Here is a 25,837-nt window from a genome sequence, read left to right on the forward strand (position 1 = left end):
CCACAGACAGTCCATATGTCCTATGTGTTGTGTACACTGGACAACACACAAATTCAGCACATAAACCATGATAATAATTAAATGCATAGTTTTTCCAGCAGCAAAAACAGATCAGAGTCCACATCAATGTTTTTAAGAAATAGGTATGAAAGAAATGGGTGCAATGTGTGTACATTCCAGTTTGTCTTGGAAGGTCTTTATTTTTTGGAAAGACCTAAAACTGGAAGCCCTCTGGTTCTTAGGCTCCGAGTGGGAACAGTGGTGGGGTTGGTGGTGGTGATGTCAGTAAGGCACTGGCAGAGAAGAGGCCGGTGAGCAGTGACAGACGTGAAGAAGAGACAGCACCAGTCCCGTCCTCCAGCCCCAAGAAGCGTCTGATGATGACGGCGTTCGAGAAACAGAAACTACTAGACTGGGACCTGCCGCTCACGCCCGACATGCCCACGCCACGCCTTGAAGACCAGGTAGGATACGCTGCCCTTCAGGACTGAGCTCGTATCCATTGGTGACCTTAGATTTATGCCTTTTATCCAAAGCGACTTATAAGTCGACCAAAAGTAAGTAGGTCTCATAAACCTTTTCTAACGCTGTGACCACAAGGGGGCGATATAACTTGAGTTCAAACCCAAAAGGCCACACCCCCAACTTGGTATCTGGGCCTTAATTGACAAGCTGATTTATATTTGTTCTCCTGTCAGTATTATTATGGGACTACGTAGACACTTGAATCAAAATTGACTTGAGATTTGACAAGCTGAATCCATTATGTGTCCAAAAGGACATTTTTTCTGAACCTTGAACGTTTTCGAAAACCTTGAAAAAAAGGCTAGCATCAGAATGTGAGCACGGGCATGACATTTTGCGCACACCACAGGTTGGCTCATGCAAACACACACAATTTCTTCAGAAAATGCACATGTCGCAACTTGAATTATTATTATACATTGGTGTATTTGATGTTAAACGAGTAGTAGATATCACAAAGCTCAAGCTCAAAAAAGTGTGTTCTATTTTAAGTTATTAACTTAGTTATGTGGGACCTGACCATCTTGAAACACACACGTTGGTCCTCAAAATACGTGGTTGACCAGGGGGTTGAGCCCCCATGTTCTAGACTAATAGGGGTTGATAATCACAAATCAGCAGAATGTCACAGCTCAGCTTGTGAGATGTTCAAGGAAGAGGGTGTTCTTCAGAGGTGCCCTTGACTTTCAACGATGCAGTTTGTGCTCTACTCCAAAACATGAATCAATATCAATATAGGACAAAGTAACAAAGACATTTTCCTCTATCTGTGTCTTTGACCTGCCTCAGGTACCACCTATGAGCAGGTCAAAGCCTGACCAGTCTCAGACAGATGTAGGCCGGGTAGAGGATCCCATCTCAGACCAAACCCCCGCCTCGGCCCTCTCCACCTTCCAGCTCTTCACTAACTCCCTCCGGAAGTCCTTCAGTGGGAACAGGACATCCAGCAGCTTCAATGCTGCCGCCTCCGTCATCATGTCAGTACCAAGACTTTTCCACACATGTGTTCTTCTCTAAATCTAAAAGGAACTTAATCTTATTAAATTATAATCATGCATCTGTTTGATTCCATTCTATCCAGCCCCACCAGCAGCAAACCCGAGGGCCCCCATAAGCCAAAGGTCCCCTCCAACAGCCTCTTTGGCCTTGGTTCTGGCCAGCCCCAGCCCGAGTCTGGGAAGGATCTCCCGGCCGTGATGCGGGGGCTTTCCCTGGCGGGCCAGCAGGGCTCTGCTGAGGGTGCGTTCTCAGACGACATGGCCACGCTGCCGCCCCCCAGGAAGCTCAACTTCTTTTCCTCGCTGCGCCTCCGGAAGAGGGATGCATCCCAGAGCGAGAGCGTGGAGGTGGACGGGCAGGACAAGGTCAGGGCCATCCTCGCCAACCTCCGTAACAAAGGTCAGTGCTGGGGTGTTAGTAGATAGACAGTGGTGTACCTTATTGTTGATTTGTTCAATTAACTGTATCATATCATTTTGTCCTTTTGTCTAGCTTCTAGCGAACAGCACCTGGACGAGTCCCTCTCCAGCGACGATGAGGAGCCCTACCAATCAGCCAATCAGAAGGTAAGGGGCAGAACTGCAACAGAAGTGTTCGGAATATATGTACACACAGACAGACAGACAGACAAGGGTGTGTAGTTAAATTCTCTCTGTCTCACTCACCCACTCACTCTTTCGTCCCTGTCTCAGGTGAGTTTGGAGAGACAGAGGAAGCAGCAGGAGAAGACTGTGGCCCAGCATGCCAAAAGAGAGCAGCTGAAGAGACTTCACAGAGCTCAGGTACGGTAACATAGCATCCATTACAAGAGCTCTTCTATGGCCTCCAATAGACGAACGCATAGCATCTAACAAAGGTACTGTAATAAACCAGCCTAGAGTCTGTGGGATTACTATCAGATACAAAGGTTGGAAGTATAGTATCCACAACAAGGGCTAAACTATTCAATACCTTACAATAATGTCCAATACAGGCGCTATACTACAATATCAATCCAGGTACTCTTCTATAGAAGTAAGTGTACCCTGTTATTCAGATTGTTTCGAACACATATTAACACATATTGAAAAAGAAAACTATTTTGAGTTGTAGGGAGGAGGGGGGAAGTGTTGGTATCCTCCTTTATACGTTTTATTTTAAAGCTTGTGCCGTTGTTTTGTAGCCTTATATTGAGCAATCTTATCTTTAAAAAGCACCAAAGATTGGCGTTATACCATCATTATATTAAGTCGGTGTCGAAGTGCCTTATAGCGGCATGAAAAGAGACACTTTAAATAGACCCTTTTTTATTTTCTGCAACTCATCAGACCAATGGAGTACTTTAGTACGAAAAAATTCCAGTATGGACCGGAATTTGTTGCAGGAACTGAGTTTGTGTTGCGGCCGGCCATTTTTCTCAATAATTGAATGAAGCAGTACTCTCATGTTTATTAAAAAAAACAGAGCATTACCATCAACAATACAGGATCTGTTCAGTTCTCTCAATGCTTAATGCTTAATGGGAATGGAAAATGCATGGAATACTGGTCTTTGAATGCAGGGCTGGAGTGGTATCATGATGCAGTGTTCTGTATTGTTCTCCAGCTATAAATCCTATTCTTTCATATACCAATCCTGAAAAACACCTGTTGCTTCGATGTGATTTACTGTTCATTTCATGTCTTTCTTTATCTAACCTCATATGCTTGTCCTTTGATGTCTGTTGCCCAGGCGATCCAGAGACACCTGGAGGAGGTGGGAGAGAGACAGAGAGTGGTGGAGGAGAGAGGAGTGACCCTAGAGAAGAGCCTTAGGGGAGAGACTGGTAAAGGACACAAATAGACGGCTTCACAAACACACATAAAGACATGCACGCACACAACTCCCAGATGGGAAACAAGGATTTGTATTTTTTATCTTTACTTTTTTCTATTTTATCTTTGAAGTTTAAGTCAACTTGGAAGGCGTGGTACACATGTGTGCATGTGCGTTGGTGCATGTGCGTGTATGCCCATATTAAAAAACATCTGTTACTCTTGGCTTCCATGCCTCCCTTCATTCCACTCTGCTCCTCCAAATCCCCCTTTCATGACTTCTTCCTCCTCAATCGTATCTTGCCAATCCCGCTCCTGTCCATTTCCCTCTTCCTCTTTCTCCCTCCTAAAACATGACTCTGCGCCAAACGTCATTGCTCTCTAACTCATCCTCCTATTCTTGGCATCTCTCGCTTGCTCTTTTATGTACAAACGGTCTTCTTTGTCTTTTTTCTTTTTCTTTTATTTTGATTAGTCGGCTGGGAACGAAGTAGTTTGAATTGGTAGCCCTCGCTTGTAACTGGCAGGGCATTATTCCCTAAGTTCATTGTGTCACAAAGTTGACCAAACACCAAAGTATGGTGTTTGGTCAACTAGCAGGCCGACATGTTCAAAGGTTCTCCAACAATAAGTGGCTCGGTGGAGGAACATTGAAATATGCTCTGCGAATGAACAGCGTGATCGTGGTTTTTCTAGACAGCGTTGAAAAAGTAGCGCCCTCCCTCTCACTCACGCTATCTCGCTTCCTCTTTTGTCGCTGCCCAGGGGAGACCCGACGGGCAGATGAAGAGACGGAGAACCAGCTCCACCAGTCCTGGTTCAACTTGGTGTTGGAGAAGAACCGACTGGCCCGCTACGAGTCCGAGCTCATGATCTTGTGAGTAACTCTCCACGTGACTAATTGCTAATTGTAATATTGCCTTTTCATCATGTTCAACAAAAGACAACAATACAGCAGACACAGACGACAAACAAATCATGACAAAGGATGTTAAAGTGCCTAACAACAGCTATATGAGACAGACCTAATAAATACCTGAGAGTATTGTACTGGCTCAGGTTTTAGTATAGAGGAGTGGTATGAGATGGTTTTAATAAATACCAGAGAGGAGAACTGGCTCAGGTTTAAGTATAGATGAGTGGTATGAGATGGTCTTAATAAATACCAGAGAGGAGAACTGGCTCAGGTTATAGTATAGATGAGTGGTATGAGACAGACTTAATAAATACCAGAGGGCTCAGACTGGCTCAGGCTTTACAGCACATTGTTGTGTTTCCTGTACACCAGTGCTCAAGAGCTGGAGCTGCAGGACACACAGTGTCGCCTACAGCAGGATCTACGACGCAAGATGGCCATAGAAGGTACAACAAACACACACACGCGCACACACGTGCCTCACAATTCTTCTCCCAAGTCCTCCAAACACAAAAACGTCTTCCAGAAAGAATGACCCACTCAGACACAGACAAACCCAGCCTTCGTTTGGTGGAGCGGCGCTCACATTGCCTGTCCCTCCAGACACCACGAAGAGCGCGTCGGAGCTGCAGGGGGAGCAGGAGCTCCTGTCTGAGCTCATGAGGACGGTGGAGCGCCGGGACACCCTGGTCTCCCTCCTGGAGGAGCAGCGGCTCAGTGAGAGGGACGAGGACCGGGACCTGGAGAGCCTGTCCAGGGGCTACGAGCTCCACTGGAGCCCCGGCCAGAGCCTGGGCTGGTGGGACAACCTGGAGGGATCTGGGGTCGAGCCAGGCAGCCAGGGAGACACGCTGGGCTAGCCCAGGGGGGGGGGTCGGCCATCGCTTCTATTTCGTTATCAAATAGAGTATTTCATGGTATGGATTGTATCAATGTTGTCATTTTACTCCTGCTGTGCCCTGCTACACTGTACCATGATGCATGTCATACTCCCACACACTGTGTTTTCGATCCGAGGTCTCTCCATAGAGAGGGAAGCAACACGACCTACTGCCGTGTAGAAGGGCAACTTTTGTATATGGGTCTTTATGAAGATACCTGCACTTTGAACAGCGTGCTCTCCGGTGCTGAGCACAGAGAACAAAGAATGTATGGAAGAATATAAGATGGCGGGTTGCCTCGAGCGGTATGAATAGACACTGATTTACCCAGGATCTTACTTGAGAAGGGCTTCAATTGTCAAAAAAGGTTAACTTGTAGTTCGGTATGTATGTGATTTTATCGTAAAATAACTGTTTTATGTTAAAGAATTATTTAATAAAGTTTGAAATTAAAATCTTTGTTTTCTTTATAATATACCATTTGTATCTGAGTTTAGAGTTCATAAATTCCACAGTTAACAAGTAAGCTATTTCTCATATATTATCAGAAATTGCTTACTTGTTTAACATATAATTGTATTGATCTATATTATTAATATATATTGATATATTTTATATATTGATAGATATACAGTATATATGTCAACATTATATATGTATGTATGTACAGTAGTAGGCTATGTATGTATATCCGACCTAGATAATGCCAGCAGTAGGTCTAATTGTTTTATACTGTTATTATAAAGTCTACCGTGGAGTTTCTTAAAAGTGGCCGGAATAATTTCCCCTTCATAATTGAATAAATATTAGAAAATTAGAAATACCATGAAATCGTGTCCTAATGCTTTCTGCTCAGACGTCCTCCACTTTCCACAAAAATTAGCCATACGCCATACAGTCGCTCTCTAGTTTTCCTCTCCCTAGGGGAGGGACGGGAATGCAACGAACAACGTTTCCAAATAACTGGAATTCCGTTTCCGCTTTAGGGAGTGGACATTGATTTCATTTCTTCGCCCCGCGGAAACTTTTTCTATTAATTCGCATAAAGTTTCTTCTTGCCATCGACTTGGATAAGTTGCACCGATGGCTTCGTCGCCTCAGAAGTCTCCGTCCTCTCCCAAGTCCCCGACACCTAAATCACCGTCTTCCAGAAAGAAAGATGATTCGTTCTTGGGAAAACTTGGAGGAACTCTGGCAAGAAGGAAAAAAGCTAAGGAAGGTAAACTATGTTTCACTAAACAATCCGGACTGGTCATTGAACATTATTCAACATTTTTACTGTGCTCTGTAAAATAATCGACGGAGATGGGCAACAATATTAGTTTAACAATTATTTGTTATGAGTCTTACACATTGAGTGCCGTATGCCGTAATATCTATGATTCACTCGGTCTATTTTACTGAATATCTATTTTTGATATAATTTCATTTAACACAGATGGACGGGCATATGGTTGACTAAAGTAGCCTATTGTTTATTTGATAACCTAAACTCAAACGGTAATGAACGCGTCACACTCGCATTTTTTGCGGTGCCGCGGGCTATGTTTCCATGTAGGGTATTGACTCCACTATAACTCCAATAACCGAGGGATGACATAATGGTAAACACAGGGCTTCTGGCTTGTAGTAGGATAGTTGTCGGTGATTCTAGCATTTGCTCTCACGGAGAATGTGAAATGTTACTTTTTAAGTCTCAGATATGCAGAAATGTACAGCCAATCGTTTTTCATTGCTCATGGTAGGGGTTTGATGATTTGTAATGTAATATTTAAATAGACTGTAATAATGTTTGACATAGTCATTATGACACAGTTTGTTCTTTGAATCTGAAAAAAAAATAACAAGAGGTATGTCCTTTTGCTGACCCCATTTTGATTAATATCTATATAAATTGCTGTTGGACAATATGACATGGGCCTCTTGTGTAGGTTTTTATTGTGGAATGAATTGTTGTTGTCATTCCGGATGCTATTCACCAGCTGAGCCCAGTTTTATGTTTCCATATTTTTCCTCTCAAGCAGCGCACATACACCAAATCACATTACACCCACTTTTATCTTTTTCCTGTGGACTGTGTTCAACAGACGGCCAGCGCATGTGACATACACATCCACAACATCAAACACAAAGAGCAACATGCATAGTACCCAGACGCCTATGATTTAATGGGAACCCTTGGCTGGATCCCTTTTGTGTTTGCCATTAATTACATTTAGGTTCCCGGGGACGTTTATGACACAGGTGGCTACAGAGACAGTGTGGATAGAGGGAATAGAGGGCTGGGGGGTTGCTTAGGATAAGACTACCGATTGGCTTGGGAGTGAGAAATGGGAGATGGGTGGGGATGTGGAAGTGGAAGAAAAGGAGATGAAAGATGTAACGATGGGGAAGATGATGAAAGGAGGGAGGGAGGGGTGCTCATTTCTCCATAGTACATCATGATGTCAGAGCCCATCGCGGGTCACACACGCACCCTCCCACGCACCACCGCACAAAGCAGCTGCCATTGCAGTAGCGTTGAAACCCACCACGAAGGGGGCAGGGATAAACCGTATGTTACGTTACGTTGTTACTGTCAAAATATTGGACTGAGAGAGACTTATCTTTTACTACTCACTCATTGAACCGCATGGCGATTTTGATTCCAGTAATTGTAAACAAAAACTGGTGCGTCGATTTCACAGAATATCAAAGGCCTTAATTATTCCTAATATTAAAGTTAATACATAACTAGAATTCGACTCCCTCTTTCTGAAGAGTTGGATAAACTCCCCCTACCTCGACCTTTGGTGTGCCACAAACTAGGTCTTAAAATGATGTTGGCCCCAGTATACTGCCAGGAGTACCGGCCTGCCAGCCCCCCCTCCGACCCACCTCCGCCGCGGGCCCTGGGCCCTGTGGTGCAGCATGCAGTGTGGCACTGATCTCGCTCACCTGCCCAAGATCCGTTTCACAAAACAAACCTCCCAGAAATCTCACTGGGGAGCTTACAAACTATGGCAATGTGAGAAACACACGGAAGAGGCTATGTCACACACACACACACAGATACACAATGGTGTGTGTTCGTGTGTCAGTGTCATAGACCTCCTCAGCCTCCTCCTCCGTGCTTTGGTTTGTGTAATTAATCATGTACATTACAGGAGAATCTCAAACGTGGCTCATGGCAGGTGGCGGTGGGGAGGAAGGCAAGGGGAGTTGACACCACCCCAGGTCGAAGGGGATATTGGATCTAACAGACTCCGTTAGTGGTGTTATTGTAGTGTGAAATTCTAGTTGATTTCTTTATTTTTTTATTTCACGGGGAAAATACAGCACTGGGGCTCTGAATGTGTTTTAATGTTCTCTGTTCTCATGCACCCTGTGTGTGTGTGTGTGTGTGTGTGTGTGTGTGTGTGTGTGTGTGTGTGTGTGTGTGTGTGTGTGTGTGTGTGTGTGTGTGTGTGTGTGTGTGTGTGTGTGTGTGTGTGTGTGTGGCACACAGACATGCACACTTATGGATGGTGTTGATTAGAAGGATGCTCTCCTGGGAGGTGAATTTGCGGTGATGTTCACACTAAGCTTTGTATAGAAGTGCAAGCTAACACAAGCTGATCCGACAAACCCCTGAAGCCTCTTCTGGAGGCTCCATGGACACACACACAGTATAAATAGTATGTATGTATGTATTATATATGTGTACATGTAAATGTTTTGTTTGTGTGTGAAGTGAAATGTATGTGCAGAGATGGAACGAATCAATGTGTCAGACAGGACGAGCAGAATGGCACCATAGGCCCTTTCAGACCCTGCCACATTGCGGCATGGAAAGGCAGAGCAACAAAACTGTCAAATCAAAACAGTCATAATTTGAAGAATGGGCGTTTTTAAATCCTAAAAGTTGCGTCTTTGGTTCTCGTTGTAATTGAAGGCCATGTGTGACATGCCACCTGATTATTATTTTTTTCATTATCAAAGTAGCCGCAGTGATCCCCTGTGGCCACATTATTCATAATATTGGAGCCATGGAGGGGGAACAGAAGCCGGGTGCAAACGATGTCATACCAAACTGATCATAATGCACATTCAGTGTCGGGCATGAAGTTAGTTTGACTCCTCCTTCTCTTCCAGTGTCCGAGCTTCAGGAGGAGGGGATAAACGCCATCAATCATCCTCTCAGCCCCTCCCACTATGAGCTGGATCCTGAGGACACAATGCTAGGTAGTACCAATCCACCGGCCAGTACTTCTATTCAAATCTCAGCTGGTGGCTGAAACCTGTGCTCCGGTCTGGTTTTAACCCCCCATGTCTCATCCCCCGAACCCCCCTTTAGAGGAGAATGAAGTGCGCACCATGGTGGACCCTAACTCCAAGAATGACCGCAAGCTACAGGAACTCATCAGGGTAAGTCTGACTTTTAGCAGGTAGGATTAAGGACCTAACTACCAGTTATTCTGCATTCATGAAAATGCTGATGCTGGAGTTGCTGTGACGTTAGTCCTTAGTTCCTGACCAAGTGATGATGTTAATGGTTCAAAATTCATGTTCACAAAAAATGAAAATGGAATAAAAAACGAATGGGTCTTCTTGACACATCTTGTGTAAAGCTGTTCTAACTTCTGACTGTGGTGTTTGTACTTTTGCGTCCAGGTATTGATCGACTGGATCAATGACGTACTAGTGGGAGAGAGGATCATCGTTAAGGACCTGGCGGAAGACCTGTACGATGGACAGGTCCTGCAGAAACTCTTCGGTAAGAAACACAGAGACAACATCTGGTAGTGTTCGACTGCGGCGGCACTTCTCCTCAGCGGGAGATGGCGAGTGTGTAACGGAGTAACAGTTTCACCCACTGTAGTCCTCACTCCTGATACAACACTGTGTAACGGAGTAACAGTTTCACCCCACTGTCGTCCTAACTCCTGATACCAACACTATGTAAGGGAGTAACAGTTTCACCCACTGTAGTCCTCACTCCTGATGCCAACACTGTGTAAGGGAGTAACAGGTGTCATCCACTGTAATCCTCTCTCCTGATGTAACCGTGTGTAACGAAGAAACGGGTGTCACCTGATGCTATCCGGCTCGCCATTCAGAGCGTTGGTTTTCTGTCTCAAACGCTGTCTGCTCGTGTACATTTTTTTTAAACATTTTTTTTGTCTGTTGGTCCACAGAGAAGCTGGAGGGCGAGAAGTTGAACGTGGCGGAGGTTACGCAGTCGGAGATCGCCCAGAAACAGAAACTCCAGACAGTTCTGGAACGCATCAACGACTCCATCAAGGTGTCTACCCGTAGCATCCGCTGGAATGTTGACTGTAAGACCATCCCCCCATTGCTTATTACACTTTAATAGACTAACCTTCTAGACCTTAAAACTACTTTACTACCTTGATCCAGGTATGCCAAGGCCTTCCAGCAGGGGCATAAAGTATTGGAGTAAAATGTTAAGTTTCTATCTTGTGTGGGTACCTGAGCCAGGTAAACTCTAAGCTCAACATACAAATAACTCAAATGATTGGCAGACATAAAAAAAAAAGGGTTAATAAATGAACGTCATTGAATTTATTGTGGAAGCCCGATGCTGGAAAGTAAAATATGAAAGACTTTAATTTTTTTTACCATTAGAAATTCCCCCTTATTTAAAAGCCTCTTTGAAAATGGAATTCAAGCAATGAATCCTTTCACAAAAGTGAAAGGACTCTGAGGGCTGAGAATAGCATGGCATGTAATTCATTTTGCAAAACATTCTAATCAATTCCCTTTTTTGCTTCTTTTCGCTCAGCCCTACCTTGGTCAAAGCCTTATCTGCCTGCTTTCACCCTCATGTTGCTCACTCAGGTTCCCTCGGCCACTGACCATCCAATAGGCTTCTTTTTAGTCCACTCTGTTAATTTGAAGTTACCAGTGGGCACAATCAAACGCAGGCTTTGGCCACTTAATTGATCCTTGTTGTTTTGCCTCCTGTGGTTCTAATATGTCATATTTCTGCCTAAATAGCATACTTCGCTCCGATGTAGACCGCTCCATCGCAATTCTTCTTTCATTACTCAACCATACACACGTGCACAAATGCACATACTCACACACACACACACGTTCTTGGCAGGACTACATAGCAGGGTTTGCTGCGTGCATTCATCTTTATCATGCGTACTATATATATAACTATGGAAAATAATTCATATTTTACAGCCACATGTATTTTTTGGGCTTATTTTTGAAGGCCGTCTTTTAAAAGGCATACAACTAATATGAAGGTCCCATGTCTCGACTGGAAGACCTTCTAGGTTCAACAAAACACTCGCAACTGAAAAGCCTTTAATATAAGCCTTCCACCACAGCGGTCCACGCCAAGAGCATTGTTGCCATCCTGCACCTGCTGGTGGCGCTGTCCCAACACTTCCGTGCTCCAATCCGATTGCCCGACCATGTCTCCATTCAAGTAGTGGTCGTCCAGGTGGGTTTGGCATGTTCCCTGGAATGTGTCTTTGAGTGTGTGTGTGTGTATTATTATTATTATGATGATGATGATGATGATGATGACAATCATGTCAAACACATTTTATTTTATTGGCTGCTTTTCCACAGAAAAGAGAGGGCATTCTTCAGTCCCGGCAGATTCAAGAGGAAATCACTGGAAACACAGAGTGAGTCAGCCAGCTGTGCATACAACGCTGGCACTATGAATGGACATTCATTATTACGTTAATTTGGTGCATCGCTATCTATTATACTGGATGACATGAAAATGCCAATACTCCGATGGATCACTCAAATGTTGAATACCCTGCCTACCTACAACTGACATCCATTATGGTCAACACATTTTTCCTCTGCCTTGTGGAACAACTAGTGCAATAATGAATGACCAGCAATTGTGTAAGAAGAAGGGGTCTGGAGGCACACTTGCCAAGTGGAAGCATTAGACAATTAAAGGAACACACACACACACACACACACACACACACACACACACACACACACACCCCTTTCGCTTTGCGGCGGTCCTGCAGGCTGACAGCAGCAGCTGTGCAGATAAACCCAGGCCAAAGCGCACACACACATACCCAATCACACACATTTTGTCATGGTAGATAGACATGCCATGTTAATAATTCAAACACACACACACACTGTCACACTGGCAAATCAGCTGTTACCACACCATCAAGGCCTCTGCCCAGACGTGCCTGCTTCTGCCATCACAGATTACGTGTGTGTGTGTGTGTGGTGTGTGTGTGTGTGTGTGTGTGTGTGTGTTGTGTGTGTGTGTGTGTGTGTGTGTGGTGTGTGTGTGTGTGTGTGTGTGTGTGTGTGTGTGTGTGTGTGTGTTGTGTGGGGGGATGGGGGGGGGGCTCTTGCCATGTCTTGCTGGCCTGTTCATTGTGATATCCCTTCCTCTGGGCCACTTAAAGCCCAACATTCCCTACACTCCAAGCCACCTGACCAGCCCTTACCTCGCACCATAATATCCCAGCATAAACCAACAACAACAATGCAAAGAATGGGCTGCCTTTTCCCGCCAAGTGAAAACCTATACAGACATTATGCAAACATACAATCTTCTCACAACAAAGTCATGCTGAGCAGTTTTCAATTGTTGAGATGATGGCAACAGGCTACTACTACCATAGGCAGCCTGACCGCCAGTCTGCGGAGGACAACGGTATAATGCCATATGTGATGCCCCATATATCTCTGTGGTTTTCCACGTGGGCAATGCACAAGACACTGCCCTCTGTGGTAGCTGACATGAGGGGGTCCCCGGACAGACCCATTGTCCACCTCATTCCTCTGAAGGTGCTGCTCATTCCCAGCATTCCTCTGCGGTTGAATTGGAGGCGTTTCACTTCAGGAGGAACAGAAATCAAAGAGTGGGATATTGTACATAAGTGCAAACGGGCCCTTTGCATTTGATTTGGCTGATGTATTTTCTTGCTCACCCCCCCCCCCCCCTCATCTCTGCCCATGTTTTCTTCTCTTGATGGATGTCTTCTGTCCCAGGGCTTTCTCTGGAAGACATGGTATGTTTTGTATGCTTTGTTTTATTTAAAAGGACACTGTATGCCTCCATCAATATACATTATTTTATTTTCTATTTTTTAATGCATTTTTTGACCAAATGTTCTCATGTGTCTTTAGAACGGGATGCTTTTGACACCTTGTTCGACCACAGCTCCAGATAAGCTGAATGTTGTCAAAAAGGTAATAAGGTCTCCCCTAAACAATCTCCCTTTGTTTGTTGTATTTTTTAAATTTGCGTGATGCTGCCAATTTCCGTGGTTCTGTGTAAAACCCAATGGAGCTTATTCACCTAGCAGCCATCGTCCACATTCGGGCCCCCCCCCTCCCCTTGCCCCTCTAGCATTTAGAACCAAGATGGCCGCTAGGTTAATAAGGCAGATCAATAAATCAAACACTTTTTTAATTAAGGAGGCGTTATTTCAGCCTTGGTGGACTGACTGTTCTTTGTGGTCCTCAGACTTGATCACATTCGTGAACAAACACCTGAACAAACTGAACCTTGAGGTGTCTGAACTGGACACACAGGTATACACACACACACACACACACACACACACACACACACACACACACACACACACACACACACACACAACACACCACACACACACACACACACACACCACACACACACACACACACACACACACACACTGTTATTCATAAAGAGAGTGACTGTGATTCATTGAGTGGTGGGGTTTATGGTTATCTCTAAAGTGCCTTGACGACAAATATGTGGTGTAGGCCTTGCAAGCATTTCATTTTTGGTTGCAATAAAATCACAAAAATACTTAAGGAGTGACGATGGATTACTATTAGTCGTGATTTATAAAGTATAAAATATTATTTATAAAATGTATAAATAACTCTAGACATGGACCTTGTATGTTTTGATTTCATAAGTACCCAAAAAGGACTTCCATCGGTCCCAGTGATTTATATTTGTGGAAAATAGACTGTGGTCCCCATCAGTCATCAATCTCAGATGTCTATATTTCATTGATATTCTCTAATGGAATCGCTACGTTTGCTTCCTGTTACTGATTACCTTTGCTAGCACCAAGCTTTGACTCTGTGCCTCCTATTTGATGATACAACTAACAATCGCTGTGTTCCTGTCACTTGCCTATCCCCCCCATCTGTGAGTCATAAACGGAGTCTAGGGCATCTTTGTACTGACCAGCGGACGCCTTATAGTTTGCAGATGGTGTTTACCGGTCTTGCTGATGGGGCTCCTGGAGGGGTATTTTGTGCCTCTCTACAACTTCTTCCTCACTCCGGAGAACTTTGACCAAAAGGTACAGCTAGACTGCTTTCTGACCTCAATTCCATGATTAGTGTTTTGTATTACAGTCTTCTTTGAGGACTTCTGCCATTTTTTAATGTTTCCACTTAAAGGATAGCTGAAACTGTCAGGTCAGACACATCAAACCTGAAATGAATCTGTGGCAAACCTTAACGGACACAAAACATTATTTCCAAATGTCTCTTTGACATTTCATGTCAATGAAATGTGGTAGGGAGACACATTTCATGTCTCCCTACCGTTCTCTAATACAGAACATTCAAATCGCCACGGCCTCTGTACCTCTCACCTTGAAAACCATGACAATGACTGTGGGAACCTCAGTGTGTAGACAATACCGGCGCCTTGTTCACCGGGACCTGATGGACACGGGATCGCAACCTGTCTCTGCCTCCGATTCCCCTCCTTAAGAAATGCCTCCGTAAATCTAGGCCTGATAAATAGCATCCCTTGTCCCCTTGGACTCCATTCAGCGCTCGAGCATCTTTTCAGCCACTCCAGCGGGCTCTGTTGTACCGCGGTATTCTGGACAGGCGATCCACGCAGACACCTCCGTAGCCTTGTGTTTGGTTGCCAGCCAACATGCCCTGCCAAGCCGCGCAGCCGAATGGGCATCACTGCTACAGTGCGCACAAATCAACTCTCAAGAGCGCACACACACACACACACACACACACACACACACTCAGAGACCCCCCCCACACACACACCACACACACACACACACAAACACACACACACACACACACACACACACACACACACACACAGATAGTCTCCGCCTGGAAGAACAGGCACCAGCCCCAAAGCATCTGTAATCTCCTATTGCACAGGGAACGCTGAGTGGCTAGGGGGGCTTAGAGAGAGAGAGTGTGTGTGTGTGTGTGTGATCATAGTGTCGTTGGTGCTTGATGCCTTGGTTAGTAGATCCGTACCACAGCTGAATGTCCTTCTCTCTCCTTCTCTCCACCACTGTGTTGGATAGCCACATATATGACATGAGCCCTGATAAACCCTGTGTGATGACTACTTCCTGTGGGGGAGGAACACAATCATGTGTCTGTCCACACAGATGAGTGGAAAGATGGGCTCTGTTTGATCTCATGTCTCCAGCGCTGACATTTTCGAGGTTTATTTTATTCTATTTTCTGATTGGTCGCAAGTCCAGTAAAGAGATGTTCTCGGAAATAGGTGGTTTTAAAAATGTACATGTGCACAGATGGTTCAGACAGTTTCACAGGTCTATCTAGATGTTTTATTATATTTTATTGCTTCCTCCCCCCCCCCGGTATATCAACATACTGTAATTGTATGACCTCTTACATTCTCCAAACACGTCTATGGTACGTTGCTGAACTCTGTAGTACTCCTTCTGTCTTGCCTGCCTTATTCAAGCGGCTGCCATGACCGCCTGTTAATGAAGCACAGGCAGAAGAGACTAATGCGAAATAAGCGAGTACATCTCTGGCCTAATGGCCTCTGGTTAGTACGCAGTGGTGGGATGCAGCCAATGGGAAGAAAAGACAATGCATCTTTCCTTGTTTGGTTGTTAGATCGTCTTCACATTATGTATTTCGCAAGGTCATGGTTGATTTTATATGATATAATTATTATTATATGGAAAGTTATTAAGGGTTGAATTTAATAAGTTGAATGAGTTTTGGCAATAGAGTAGTTTCTACAACAACACTATTCAAGTCAATTTCCAAAATATGGAGTTTTATGCATTTGATACTTTCTAACAAACGTTCTGATAATCCCTGTTAACCAGCCACATAGATACAACTGGCATATTAGAAAGAATACATTGATATCTCTTAATTCGGGAGAACTGTAGGAGAGTGTTGCCTCAAGGTGACTACAAGAGAGGACATTGACAACCGGGACTCTTTGGTAAATGGGTAGGGTTGGCAAGTATGGTGCAGTGATATAAATCTAATGATTAATGAAGACTGAGTTTTGTGCAGCTGCTATAGGCTTAGGCCTCCTGTGTCGAACAAGGCCCCCTCTGTTTGCCCACAGAGGAAGCTGAGGTTGAGGATTGAGCTGACCTCCAGTTTATTGTGGGTTTTATCGACCCACTTTCCACAGTCTCTTATCACCGTCGTCGTGGTAATTGTGTGTGTTTGCGTGCGCGCGTGCTCACCTGTCCACCTGGCTACCCTAAGCCTCTGTGTACACATGTGTGCTGTGTTTTTTTGTGCATTCACTCACCTTTTGTTTGCAGGTTTGTGTTTGTGCATGTTAAATATCTGAATGCCAAATGTTGCCTTTCAGTATTTACATTTCGGAAAGAACAATTATTAGTGTTACGATTTGGATGTATAAATCAATTTAGGCTACCTTTAATAATCTCGACCTTCTGGAAATGCTTTTTGGCACCAGATGCATCGATGAATTATGAACATTTGAGTATATTTCAATGTTTCTCTTAAACCACAATGTACTTGGTAAAATCTCAAAGATTGAGTGGGAGCTGATGGAAGAAGACCGTCAGCTCATGGGACGTAAATTAACCTTTTACATTAGGATTGACAAGCTAGTGAACGTTTTTGTTTTTAATCCTGCTCCATCTCTCGCAGGTCCACAACGTGTCCTTCTCCTTCGAGCTGATGCAGGATGGAGGGCTGGAGAGGCCCAAACCCAGGCCAGAGGGTAGGGCTCGTCTGCTTAAAACATCCCTTTCCTTTCTGCACTTCATGCAATCTCTGCCTACAGTTGATTAATCATTCACGGGGACTGCAAAGACTTGCGGATGTGCATGGAAGTTTGGTAGTCGGGGAAAGTACAAGTCGAGATGCTCTTTCAAAACTGGTGAGAAGAGGTTTTTCTGCCAAGTATGGATTGGTGGACGAGATGAGGATTCCCAAACACGGTGACGGCATCTCAGAACTCAAATTTGTTTGTTTAGCAACTAGAAAAGCAGATTGGCTCAGATATAAGCCCCAAAGCAGCAGTAGTTCCCAGATCATGTGTCTCTGCCTCTGCCCCTGTTAATCTTAATATGGAAATATTGTATAATACAGTGATGTTTTGTTTAACCAGGGATTAGGACCAATACATTTTTCCTTTTGTCACTGTAATTGCAACATGTTTTCCCTCCCTCCAGACATCGTGAACTGTGACCTAAAGTCCACCCTGCGTGTGCTCTACAACCTCTTCACCCGCTACAGGAACGTTGAGTGACCGGCTTCTGTTGCTGGAGGTAATCCCTTTACAGCGGGCCTCCCCATCAGTACATTTGGTCATCTTGTTTATTTTCCATTGACTTTCTCCCTCCGAAGAAAATATATTTTCCAAAATATTGCTCCCGTATACCACATTTCACTTGACCGTATTCTCTTGCTTATTGCACATTTCCACACTACTCATCAGACCTGTAAAGTCTGTAGTAGACATATGACCCATTAGGTGAAGCAATGTTATTTTTACACGCATAAAGCATTGTATCTTTAGTATCCTGTTGCCATGCCATCCCTAGATTTCGGTTACGCCATTTGGAAAATTTTGGTGGGAGACGCTTGCTTCTTTTTTCCTTCCAAGATGTATTTATTGTACATTAGCATCCACCATGTTATGGTGTCTTTGCTTAGCTGAACTGTAAAAGTGTGACCAAAGCTTTGTTATAAGAAATATTTTTCTCTATTTGTTTTTTATAATGCATTAACCACTGGCCTGATTCAACATCCTAGTTCGTCCCAGTAGATGTTGAATCAGTTCTGCCGGCTGAAACTATAACACTCACCTGACCGGTTTCATGGAGCACGTTAACCAGGCTATGCATTTCTGGGCGTGGACATGACTAGCTTGCTCTCACACACATTGCGTTAGTAAGGCAAGAAAAATACATGTTTAAAAGATAAGATAAGATAAAAGATAAGTTGGTAAGATAATTAAAGTTGTATTGTTTGTGAGAAAAGGGATCAAGTTGTGATTATGGTCCCCCCTTATTGATGGTTTAAAGAAAAACTGAAATAAATCTTAGTTTTATGCTCCTGCTGAATGGACCTTTCAAATATTTTTGGATAACATAGGCCTTAATACATGTAAACAAAACCCTAAGTATATAGCAATGAATATAGCTGCCCACAAATTGTTTGTTCCTGTCATTTATCTATTGAAGGTTTGTCCTAAATGTAGTGTGCATCATTCAATAAACCACTCATTCTCTGAATGTTTCTCATTCATTCTCTCCAAAATAAACGGTACTACATTCAGTATGAGGTTTTATTGTTGGCAAATTCCATACAAGGGACATTTTTCATAAGTGTTATGGACAAAAGGCTGTGTTTTTTATTCATTTTACCCTGGTTTTGTGTTGAACACTCTCGGGCAATTTGATTTAAACACACTTCAGAGAGAGTGTGTGAAATGCAACAATTCTTCCATTGAAGAATTCCATGAAGTTGTAATTTGACATAAATGAAATATATAATTGTTGACAATATAAATAAACGAGTTAATATGTCACAATAAGAAATGTATTAAATTAATTCTGAATGCATCATCCAAAAGGAATTTAAAATGCTTTTCATATTACGTATCAAGCATGGATTACATTTTATATCCATAATCATAATTTTGTTTTGTTTTGATAACTCATTCATAATTTCACCCTTGGATGGATGAAGTTGCTTCATGTATCCCCTTGACATGCTAATCTGATGCTTACTGTTGAAAGTTTGTCAGGGAATATTAAGTGATGACATTACGTTTAATAAAGAGATGCGGATAGTTTCCATTAGAGAAAAGGTGGAATTGCTGAATACCGATCACTCTCACTTTCCTGATGAATGAACAGTTTCCCCTTGGGTTAGAGGCTATTCCCTTAAATGAATGAACATAAAAACAGGGTATTTTGCCCTTGCTCCTAACAGCTAAATTAATAACCTTGAGTGGGAGCAGCAAGAGGTCTGGTTCAGCGGCTGAGGATGTCAGTGTTACACCAAAGAACTGTCTCTGTTTGCTCTGTGGCGTTTGACCAGTAAGTTAATAAGTATATATGCGCACAAAAGAAAATTAAAAGAATTATGGCTCAACCTCACTCGCCTTCCCCCTTCTGGCTTGATCGTCTCTGAGATAAAGTCTCCGGGACGCAGAAGACCAACCCCTATCTTACCTGCTATCTTTCTCCTCTGTATGGGTCCTCACACTCTCCAACTGTCAAATAAATGTCACAGATGCCATATGGAATCGTGGCCAGGTCCTATTCTCTCCAATAGTGTTGATAAAACACCCCCCACATTCAACTCTGTCTCCCTCTGTCCCTTTTTATATTCCTGATTCAGATTCAAAGGGATTTATTGGCAGAATGAAAAAGGTTAAATTCGAGGACAGCCTGAATTGAATATGATAATGTTGTGGTCTGGTGCTCAGCAGTTTGAGTTCTGGTAGTTGGGGTGCAGGATGGAGAGTGCAGTCCAAGCTTATTAGAGAGCAAAGTAAGAGAACTGACTGCTACTGCTGTCTCTGCTGGTATGACCCAATGTGTCTGTGCTCCAGCGTCGTCTTTCATCCATTAGCTGAAGGTTTATGTGGTTCAAATTTTGCATAACTGCTTTTTAATCATATATAATTATAATTTCAATAATGGTCATTTAGTCATTTAATTTAGCCTTTATCGCTTGACAATGTCACATTTGGTTTGCAATGCAATGTGTTTGATTTCATTCTTCATGTACAAAAGAACACTGAAATAACATAAATGTTTTACATAGTACATAGTACATAGTACATAATTAATATAATTTCCTTAACAAGCACTTGTTTCCCAACTCCTATTCCTCTGCCCTCAGTCCTGTTGTTTCTTACTGGAACCTTGGTGATGCAGCTCTTGCTTGTGTCAATGTCTTTGTAGTTACTAGCGTGATGTTTATTGTAAACTTGAATAGTGACTTGCTGCTTCCCTTGGAATTGGTCCAGTCTGCTTTGTGATTTCTTTTGTGTTCTGTCGTCGTCCTGATACTCAGAATCTAAACCATGTTTCTCATGCTCATCTGTTTCCCTGCTTAGCTGGCATACAAGAACAGGTAGTTCATATATGGACATTATGCATAGCAGAACTTTACTTAATAACGTACCAGGACTCACACAAAAGTATGATAAAAATATGTCAAAGCCCATAATAATGCAGATGTGTTTCATCAGAGAGTATTTGGGCAAATAAAGGCCTCTAAATACAAAATATTTTATCTAGATACATTTTAGTTTTATGTAGGAATGTTGTTTTTCCTTCTAGTAATATTAGAGATCCTTCCTACTTGTTGCATTTTTTAAATCTATTCAACTGCAAAAGCAGTGGTCAGGGGCAACTGTTTTACCCACAAAATAAACAAAAACAAACCTTTAACAGACAAAAACAAGCGGCAAGCCAGTAACCTCTGACCTCTAGTGAAAGCTGTGTGTCTTTGTGTGTTAGTGATGTTAACAACAAATATATAATACAAACAATTCTGTAATGCTGACCCATTTAATGTACATGGAATGGAGCACAAAATCTCTCTCACTCTCTCTCCACCTCACTAACATACACGAACACATGCACATGTCCACACTAGGTGTGGAATTCTTGTGTGCTGGATGGCCTGGCTGTGGTGTCATGTTGCAGTAGCCAGTTCAGGTTGTGACCCAGCCATATCTGTGTTTGTTTTATATCATGGCCCCTCCCTCTGGGGAGATGACAGTCTGCCAATGCCTAAGGGGTTGAAACCTAAGACAGGGTAGAGCTTAGTAGTAAACAACAACTCCTTTATGCGCTGCCCACTGAATTCAAACACAAAAGGACTTCATGGTCAGGGTGCTGATTTTGATGACACTACAATTTTCATTTACAAATAAGAAGGCCTACATTTTTGTAGTTATGATTAACTACTTGCATGTACACTTTGCTATTAACATATTCGTTTTGATATTGTGAATTTCCTCACATAGTCAAAGTATTTGTACTAGTTGTGAAGTCAAATGGCAGCTGTCATTTCTTAAATGAAAACAGACTATATTTCTGAATAAATGTTTTTTTCATTATCTTAAGCATGGCGTCTTTCTTGTCCGCATTAGGGTCCTATGACCATTCTTTCTCTGAATTGAGTTGAGGCTCACCACTGTTCTTTTGTTAAATGCAGCCCATACAGTCTGTCCCCTTTCCACCTACCCCCTGGCCCCCACCCTCTCTTCTCTTCCACCCATCCTCCCATCTCACTACATTCAGAGTGACGCCACTATTACCCCGCCCCGCTAACTCAATCTTTGCGTTCATTTCATTCCTGTTCCCATTCCTGCTCTCATTCCGCGCATATTTCGCATCCCTGAAGATACGAAGCCACTTTACACATCCGGACCGCCCGATCTAGCAAAAACAAAACCTGTAGGAGTTAGCCAAGATCCTCCTGATGCTGTATCAACATTAATTCGAGGAGAAAGAGGGTGACATATATTATTAAGGAGACGTTTGAATTAAGGTAAGTTCCCAAGGAGTTCATGAGCCCGTAGGCTACAGTCAACACTTCCCCGGATAATTCACTAACGTTGAATCTACTTCGGACGGAAATGTTGACCCGAATAGAAACCGAAAGATATCTTAGGCTATATATTCACTTCATTGAAAGAAAACATTATTGATATTTACTGGAGGTACTGTTCACCAGCTTGTTGGCTACTAGTCGGGCACGGAGCTTTTAAGCGACTGATTTGGGAATGATGTCGACTAGGCACATCACCTATCTCTTCCCCCAAAAACATCCGACCCGTTTTGCAAATTTTGAAGTATTTTATCCTATCGAGTTCGACATTACATTATATATATACCTAGCACGTATGTATGTTAACTGTATGCGTTTGAAATCCATTATTGTGTTGTCGCTAGCCAATTGAAAGGTGCTGTACGCAGCTGAAAGGCGGCTAAACAAAGCTCCAAGTGAATGGAGGACTTGTTGCATCGGCGGGTTTCCATACAGCAGGGCTGGCGCTCTCTAGGCCACAGGAAACCGCTCCACCAAGTTGCCTTTTCACACCATATTACACCGCCACACCGTGTTTATACTGTTTATAGGAGGCACTCATGGCAGCTTATTTGTGTACGCAAAACTTATCGAAATATACATCTGGCCCCATTGAGATTCTGTAATTCCTGAATGGTTAATTTAAATGTAAATAAAAAAAAATCCAATGTACAAACTGATTTTATTTTATAGTACAACCATAGTAAAACAAAAAAGTATTTTATATTCGTTTTTGTAGCAGAAATTTTAAAACGATTTGGATATAACCCCCTTTTAAATACTTTGCTTTGTCAACGTTCTGTCTTTGGTCGTTTCATGATGAATAATTGACAATGATGTAGGCCTGCTACAAATATGCCAGCAGCCTACTTAGTTTTTTGTACAAAAAACATGCATTTTATAGAACATTGAGAAGTATAAATTGGTTTTATTAATGCCGTTGAAGGGAAAGCTTTCCTTTTTGTTCAGTGCATCATTAAAAGTAATTAAAATTCTAGAGATAATGAAACGTTGGGCAGAATAAGATTTATGTATTCACTTTGCTTTTATGATTATTGTCCCCCATTCTTCAACGCACACACACACACACACACACACACACACACACACACACACACACACAACACACACACACACACACACACACACACACACACACACACACACACACACACCTTTCTCCTTAACTATCAGCCTGGATAAATCATGCGTGTAGCTCTATGTGCTTTAGGCCTGTACACCTGTGCACTGAGTTTGCCCGGTCAGATTCTTAATTGTTTTAACAGTGTCCAGAAAGTGTGCAAAGCTTTTGTCTGTTTTCCCCGCCCTCATCCCTCTCCCTCCACTTCATTGACATCTGTTTTGAGTGCTCCATGCACCTGTAGAGAGAGAGTGTGTGTGTGTGTGTGTGTGTGTGTGTGTGTGTGTGTGTGTGTGTGTGTGTGTGTGTGTGTGTGTGTGTGTGTGTGTGTGTGTGTGTGTGTGTGTGGTGGTGTGTGTGTTTAAAAAGGAGGAGGGGGCAGAATGTAAACCAAGGCATTTGTTCTAGGCCTTCCCAGTGCAGACTGACTAATGACCATTTGGCGTGTGTGTGTGTGTGTGTGTGTGTGTGTGTGTGTGTGTGTGTGTGTGTGTGTGTGTGGTGTGTGTGTGTGTGTGTGTGTGTGTGTGTGTGTGTGTGAGTGTGTGTGTGTGTGTGGTGTGGTGTGTCTGTGTCTGTGTGTACGTGTTTGCCTCTCGCTGTCCAGAGCAGGCAGGCCCATTGTTATGGCAGCAACAGGCGTCGGTAGTCCAAGACACACCATATGGCTTGTGTGTGCTTTCGTCTTTGCCTGTGTGTGTGTGTGTGTGTGTGTGTGGTGTGTGTGTGTGTGTGGTGTGTGTGTGGTGTGTGTGTGTGTGTGTGTGTGCGCATTCATGTTCATGCTGTTGCAATATGCTGGAGCCTCGGACGGATGTTTGCTTCTTTCCCTTCTGTTTTTTTACACAGTATCATCTGTTACCTTGTTTCTATGGAGCACGGCAGAAATTCTACACAGCTTATACAATTTTGTATTAGCTATTGCTGAAGGCCTGATGTGAAGAAGTAGGCTTATTTAAAAAAGATATATCATTGTATGAAGCACATTTGTATGATATCAGTAAAAAGAGGTAGAGTATGAACAGGTGATGGGAGGTTAACATCACATGCTGCTGGTTTTGATCGACAATGGCACACTAAAAATGTGCACTATTTCACTCTCTTTTCAGTGTCACTAGTTTTGACTTTTAACGTGGTATTGTATAATTGATCATGTTTGAATGTGAAACCAAACCCATGACTCAGTCGTTCCTTGTGTTGACACGTGCCACCCCCTCCCCAAATGCACACGCTCATCGTTTCGGTAAAGCGGCAAATTCCCCCTGATTAACCACAAGCGTGTTAAAGAAAGGAGGCAAAGGGACGCGTGGTTAACAAAAGTCAAAGTCCTCTGCTGTGATTGTAGTCCATGCTTTTTAAGAAAAGAATATGATCTTTTGAGGGCTTGAATAACATTTTCGATGAAAGTACACAAGCTGGCTAGGATGTATGTCCTCTGATGGACTTGATTTGTCCACAAGGTGCAGTACCTGAATTAACCAGCGTTATTCAGACAAAGCATATCACTTAAAATGTACTAATATAAACAAAATAGATATTAAAGACAAACAGAGCTTTTCTGCTGTGTAGTTTGAACAGAATAGCTGAGGAGGAAATAAGAACTGTTCCAAGACATCTATGTACGCATTTGTAACAGGTGGAAAAGGATTCAGGACTGCCCTCTAGCAGACATAGCACTTAGACCTCAAAGAAAGATGCACATTTTGCAAAATACCCAAGTATGCAAACAATTTTAATTTTGCTTGCCTAGTAGCCCCCCCATCGTTTGCGCAGTCGCCGGAATCAGAGTGGGGTACATCCTGGTCCTTAGAAAGACCATTGTATGGCTGTGGAGGGGGTATGGGTGGGGTATAGTGGGGCCGGTGGGGGGGATGACATGGGGTACTGGGCTTGGCTGAGAGGAGGGTGGGGGGGGTTGTTTGGGGAACAAGGGAACAATAGGGGGCCTCCAGGGTTGGGGGGTGAGAGTGGACATGGTGGGGGATGGGGGTTACTAGGGTAGAGGGGAGGGGAGGGGAGGGAGCTGGCTGCAGGGGCAGTGGAGCCTGTGCTGGCTTGCCTGCCTGTATTCTCGGTCTGTGGGGCCAATGGAACTGATTTCCTGCTTTTAGGCAGACAGACAGACAGACAGTTGAATCAAGGGGTGGAAATATAGTAAATTATATAAGCAGAGAGAGTGTTCACCAATTATTTTTGGTGAAGTCAAACTACTTTTTTGTTAAGCTTGATAGCCTAGGATTTTTTGTTGAAATGTATATTTATAATCTTTTAAAATGTTTTACCCCTTATGATTATAGTAATAATACACACTTGTTATATGAAACCAAATTTCCCCATTAGTGTATTAGTCAATTTAATTGAACTTGGTATCACTTGTTTGGTATCACTCATTTATGAACACATGAAGTTGGGCGGGGCAAGCAGATGGCTCCTTCACCACTCAGGGTTTGTATGGGATTTCCTGGCCATGACAAGAAGGGACCAGGAAGTCGTCAAACCACTTCTGTACAGCTTCCTTGCATTGAGACCAAAGTGAATAGAAAGATAACAGTTGGTTTACACACACATCTAGCTATTCTCTAACGGGACGACATAGGTAGCAATTGAATGCTTCATGTTATAACCTAAGAAACAACACAGTCGGACAGCGGGTGTCGGCTTCTATCAGTGTTAGATCAAAGCAACATGTTTATTGATTTCTAGAGTGACTCATGCACACACGCACATGTACACAAGCACCGTACAGACACATACATAGGCACACACCAAACAC

General features: G+C 43.2%; 1 protein-coding gene and 1 pseudogene across 3 annotated transcripts in view; both read left to right on the forward strand.

Annotated features, from left to right (window-relative positions):
- LOC130388883 (F-actin-monooxygenase mical2b-like) overlaps positions 1-5,940 on the forward strand; it is a 37,626-nt gene extending 31,686 nt beyond the window's left edge. For all 3 annotated transcript variants that reach the window (XM_056598452.1, XM_056598453.1, XM_056598454.1), the window contains 9 exons: positions 243-464; positions 1,315-1,502; positions 1,607-1,923; positions 2,017-2,090; positions 2,217-2,306; positions 3,235-3,328; positions 4,083-4,194; positions 4,606-4,679; positions 4,837-5,940. In XM_056598452.1, coding sequence (XP_056454427.1) covers positions 243-464; positions 1,315-1,502; positions 1,607-1,923; positions 2,017-2,090; positions 2,217-2,306; positions 3,235-3,328; positions 4,083-4,194; positions 4,606-4,679; positions 4,837-5,093 — 1,428 coding nt within the window. In that variant the 3' untranslated portion in view covers positions 5,094-5,940. The remainder of the gene's footprint in view (positions 1-242; positions 465-1,314; positions 1,503-1,606; positions 1,924-2,016; positions 2,091-2,216; positions 2,307-3,234; positions 3,329-4,082; positions 4,195-4,605; positions 4,680-4,836) is intronic.
- Positions 5,941-6,085: 145 nt separating this feature from the next.
- On the forward strand, positions 6,086-18,363 carry LOC130388887 (alpha-parvin-like; annotated as a pseudogene).
- Positions 18,364-25,837: the final 7,474 nt, after the last annotated feature.

This window comes from Gadus chalcogrammus, chromosome 9, assembly GCF_026213295.1.
Source record: "Gadus chalcogrammus isolate NIFS_2021 chromosome 9, NIFS_Gcha_1.0, whole genome shotgun sequence".
Lineage (NCBI taxonomy): Eukaryota > Metazoa > Chordata > Actinopteri > Gadiformes > Gadidae > Gadus > Gadus chalcogrammus.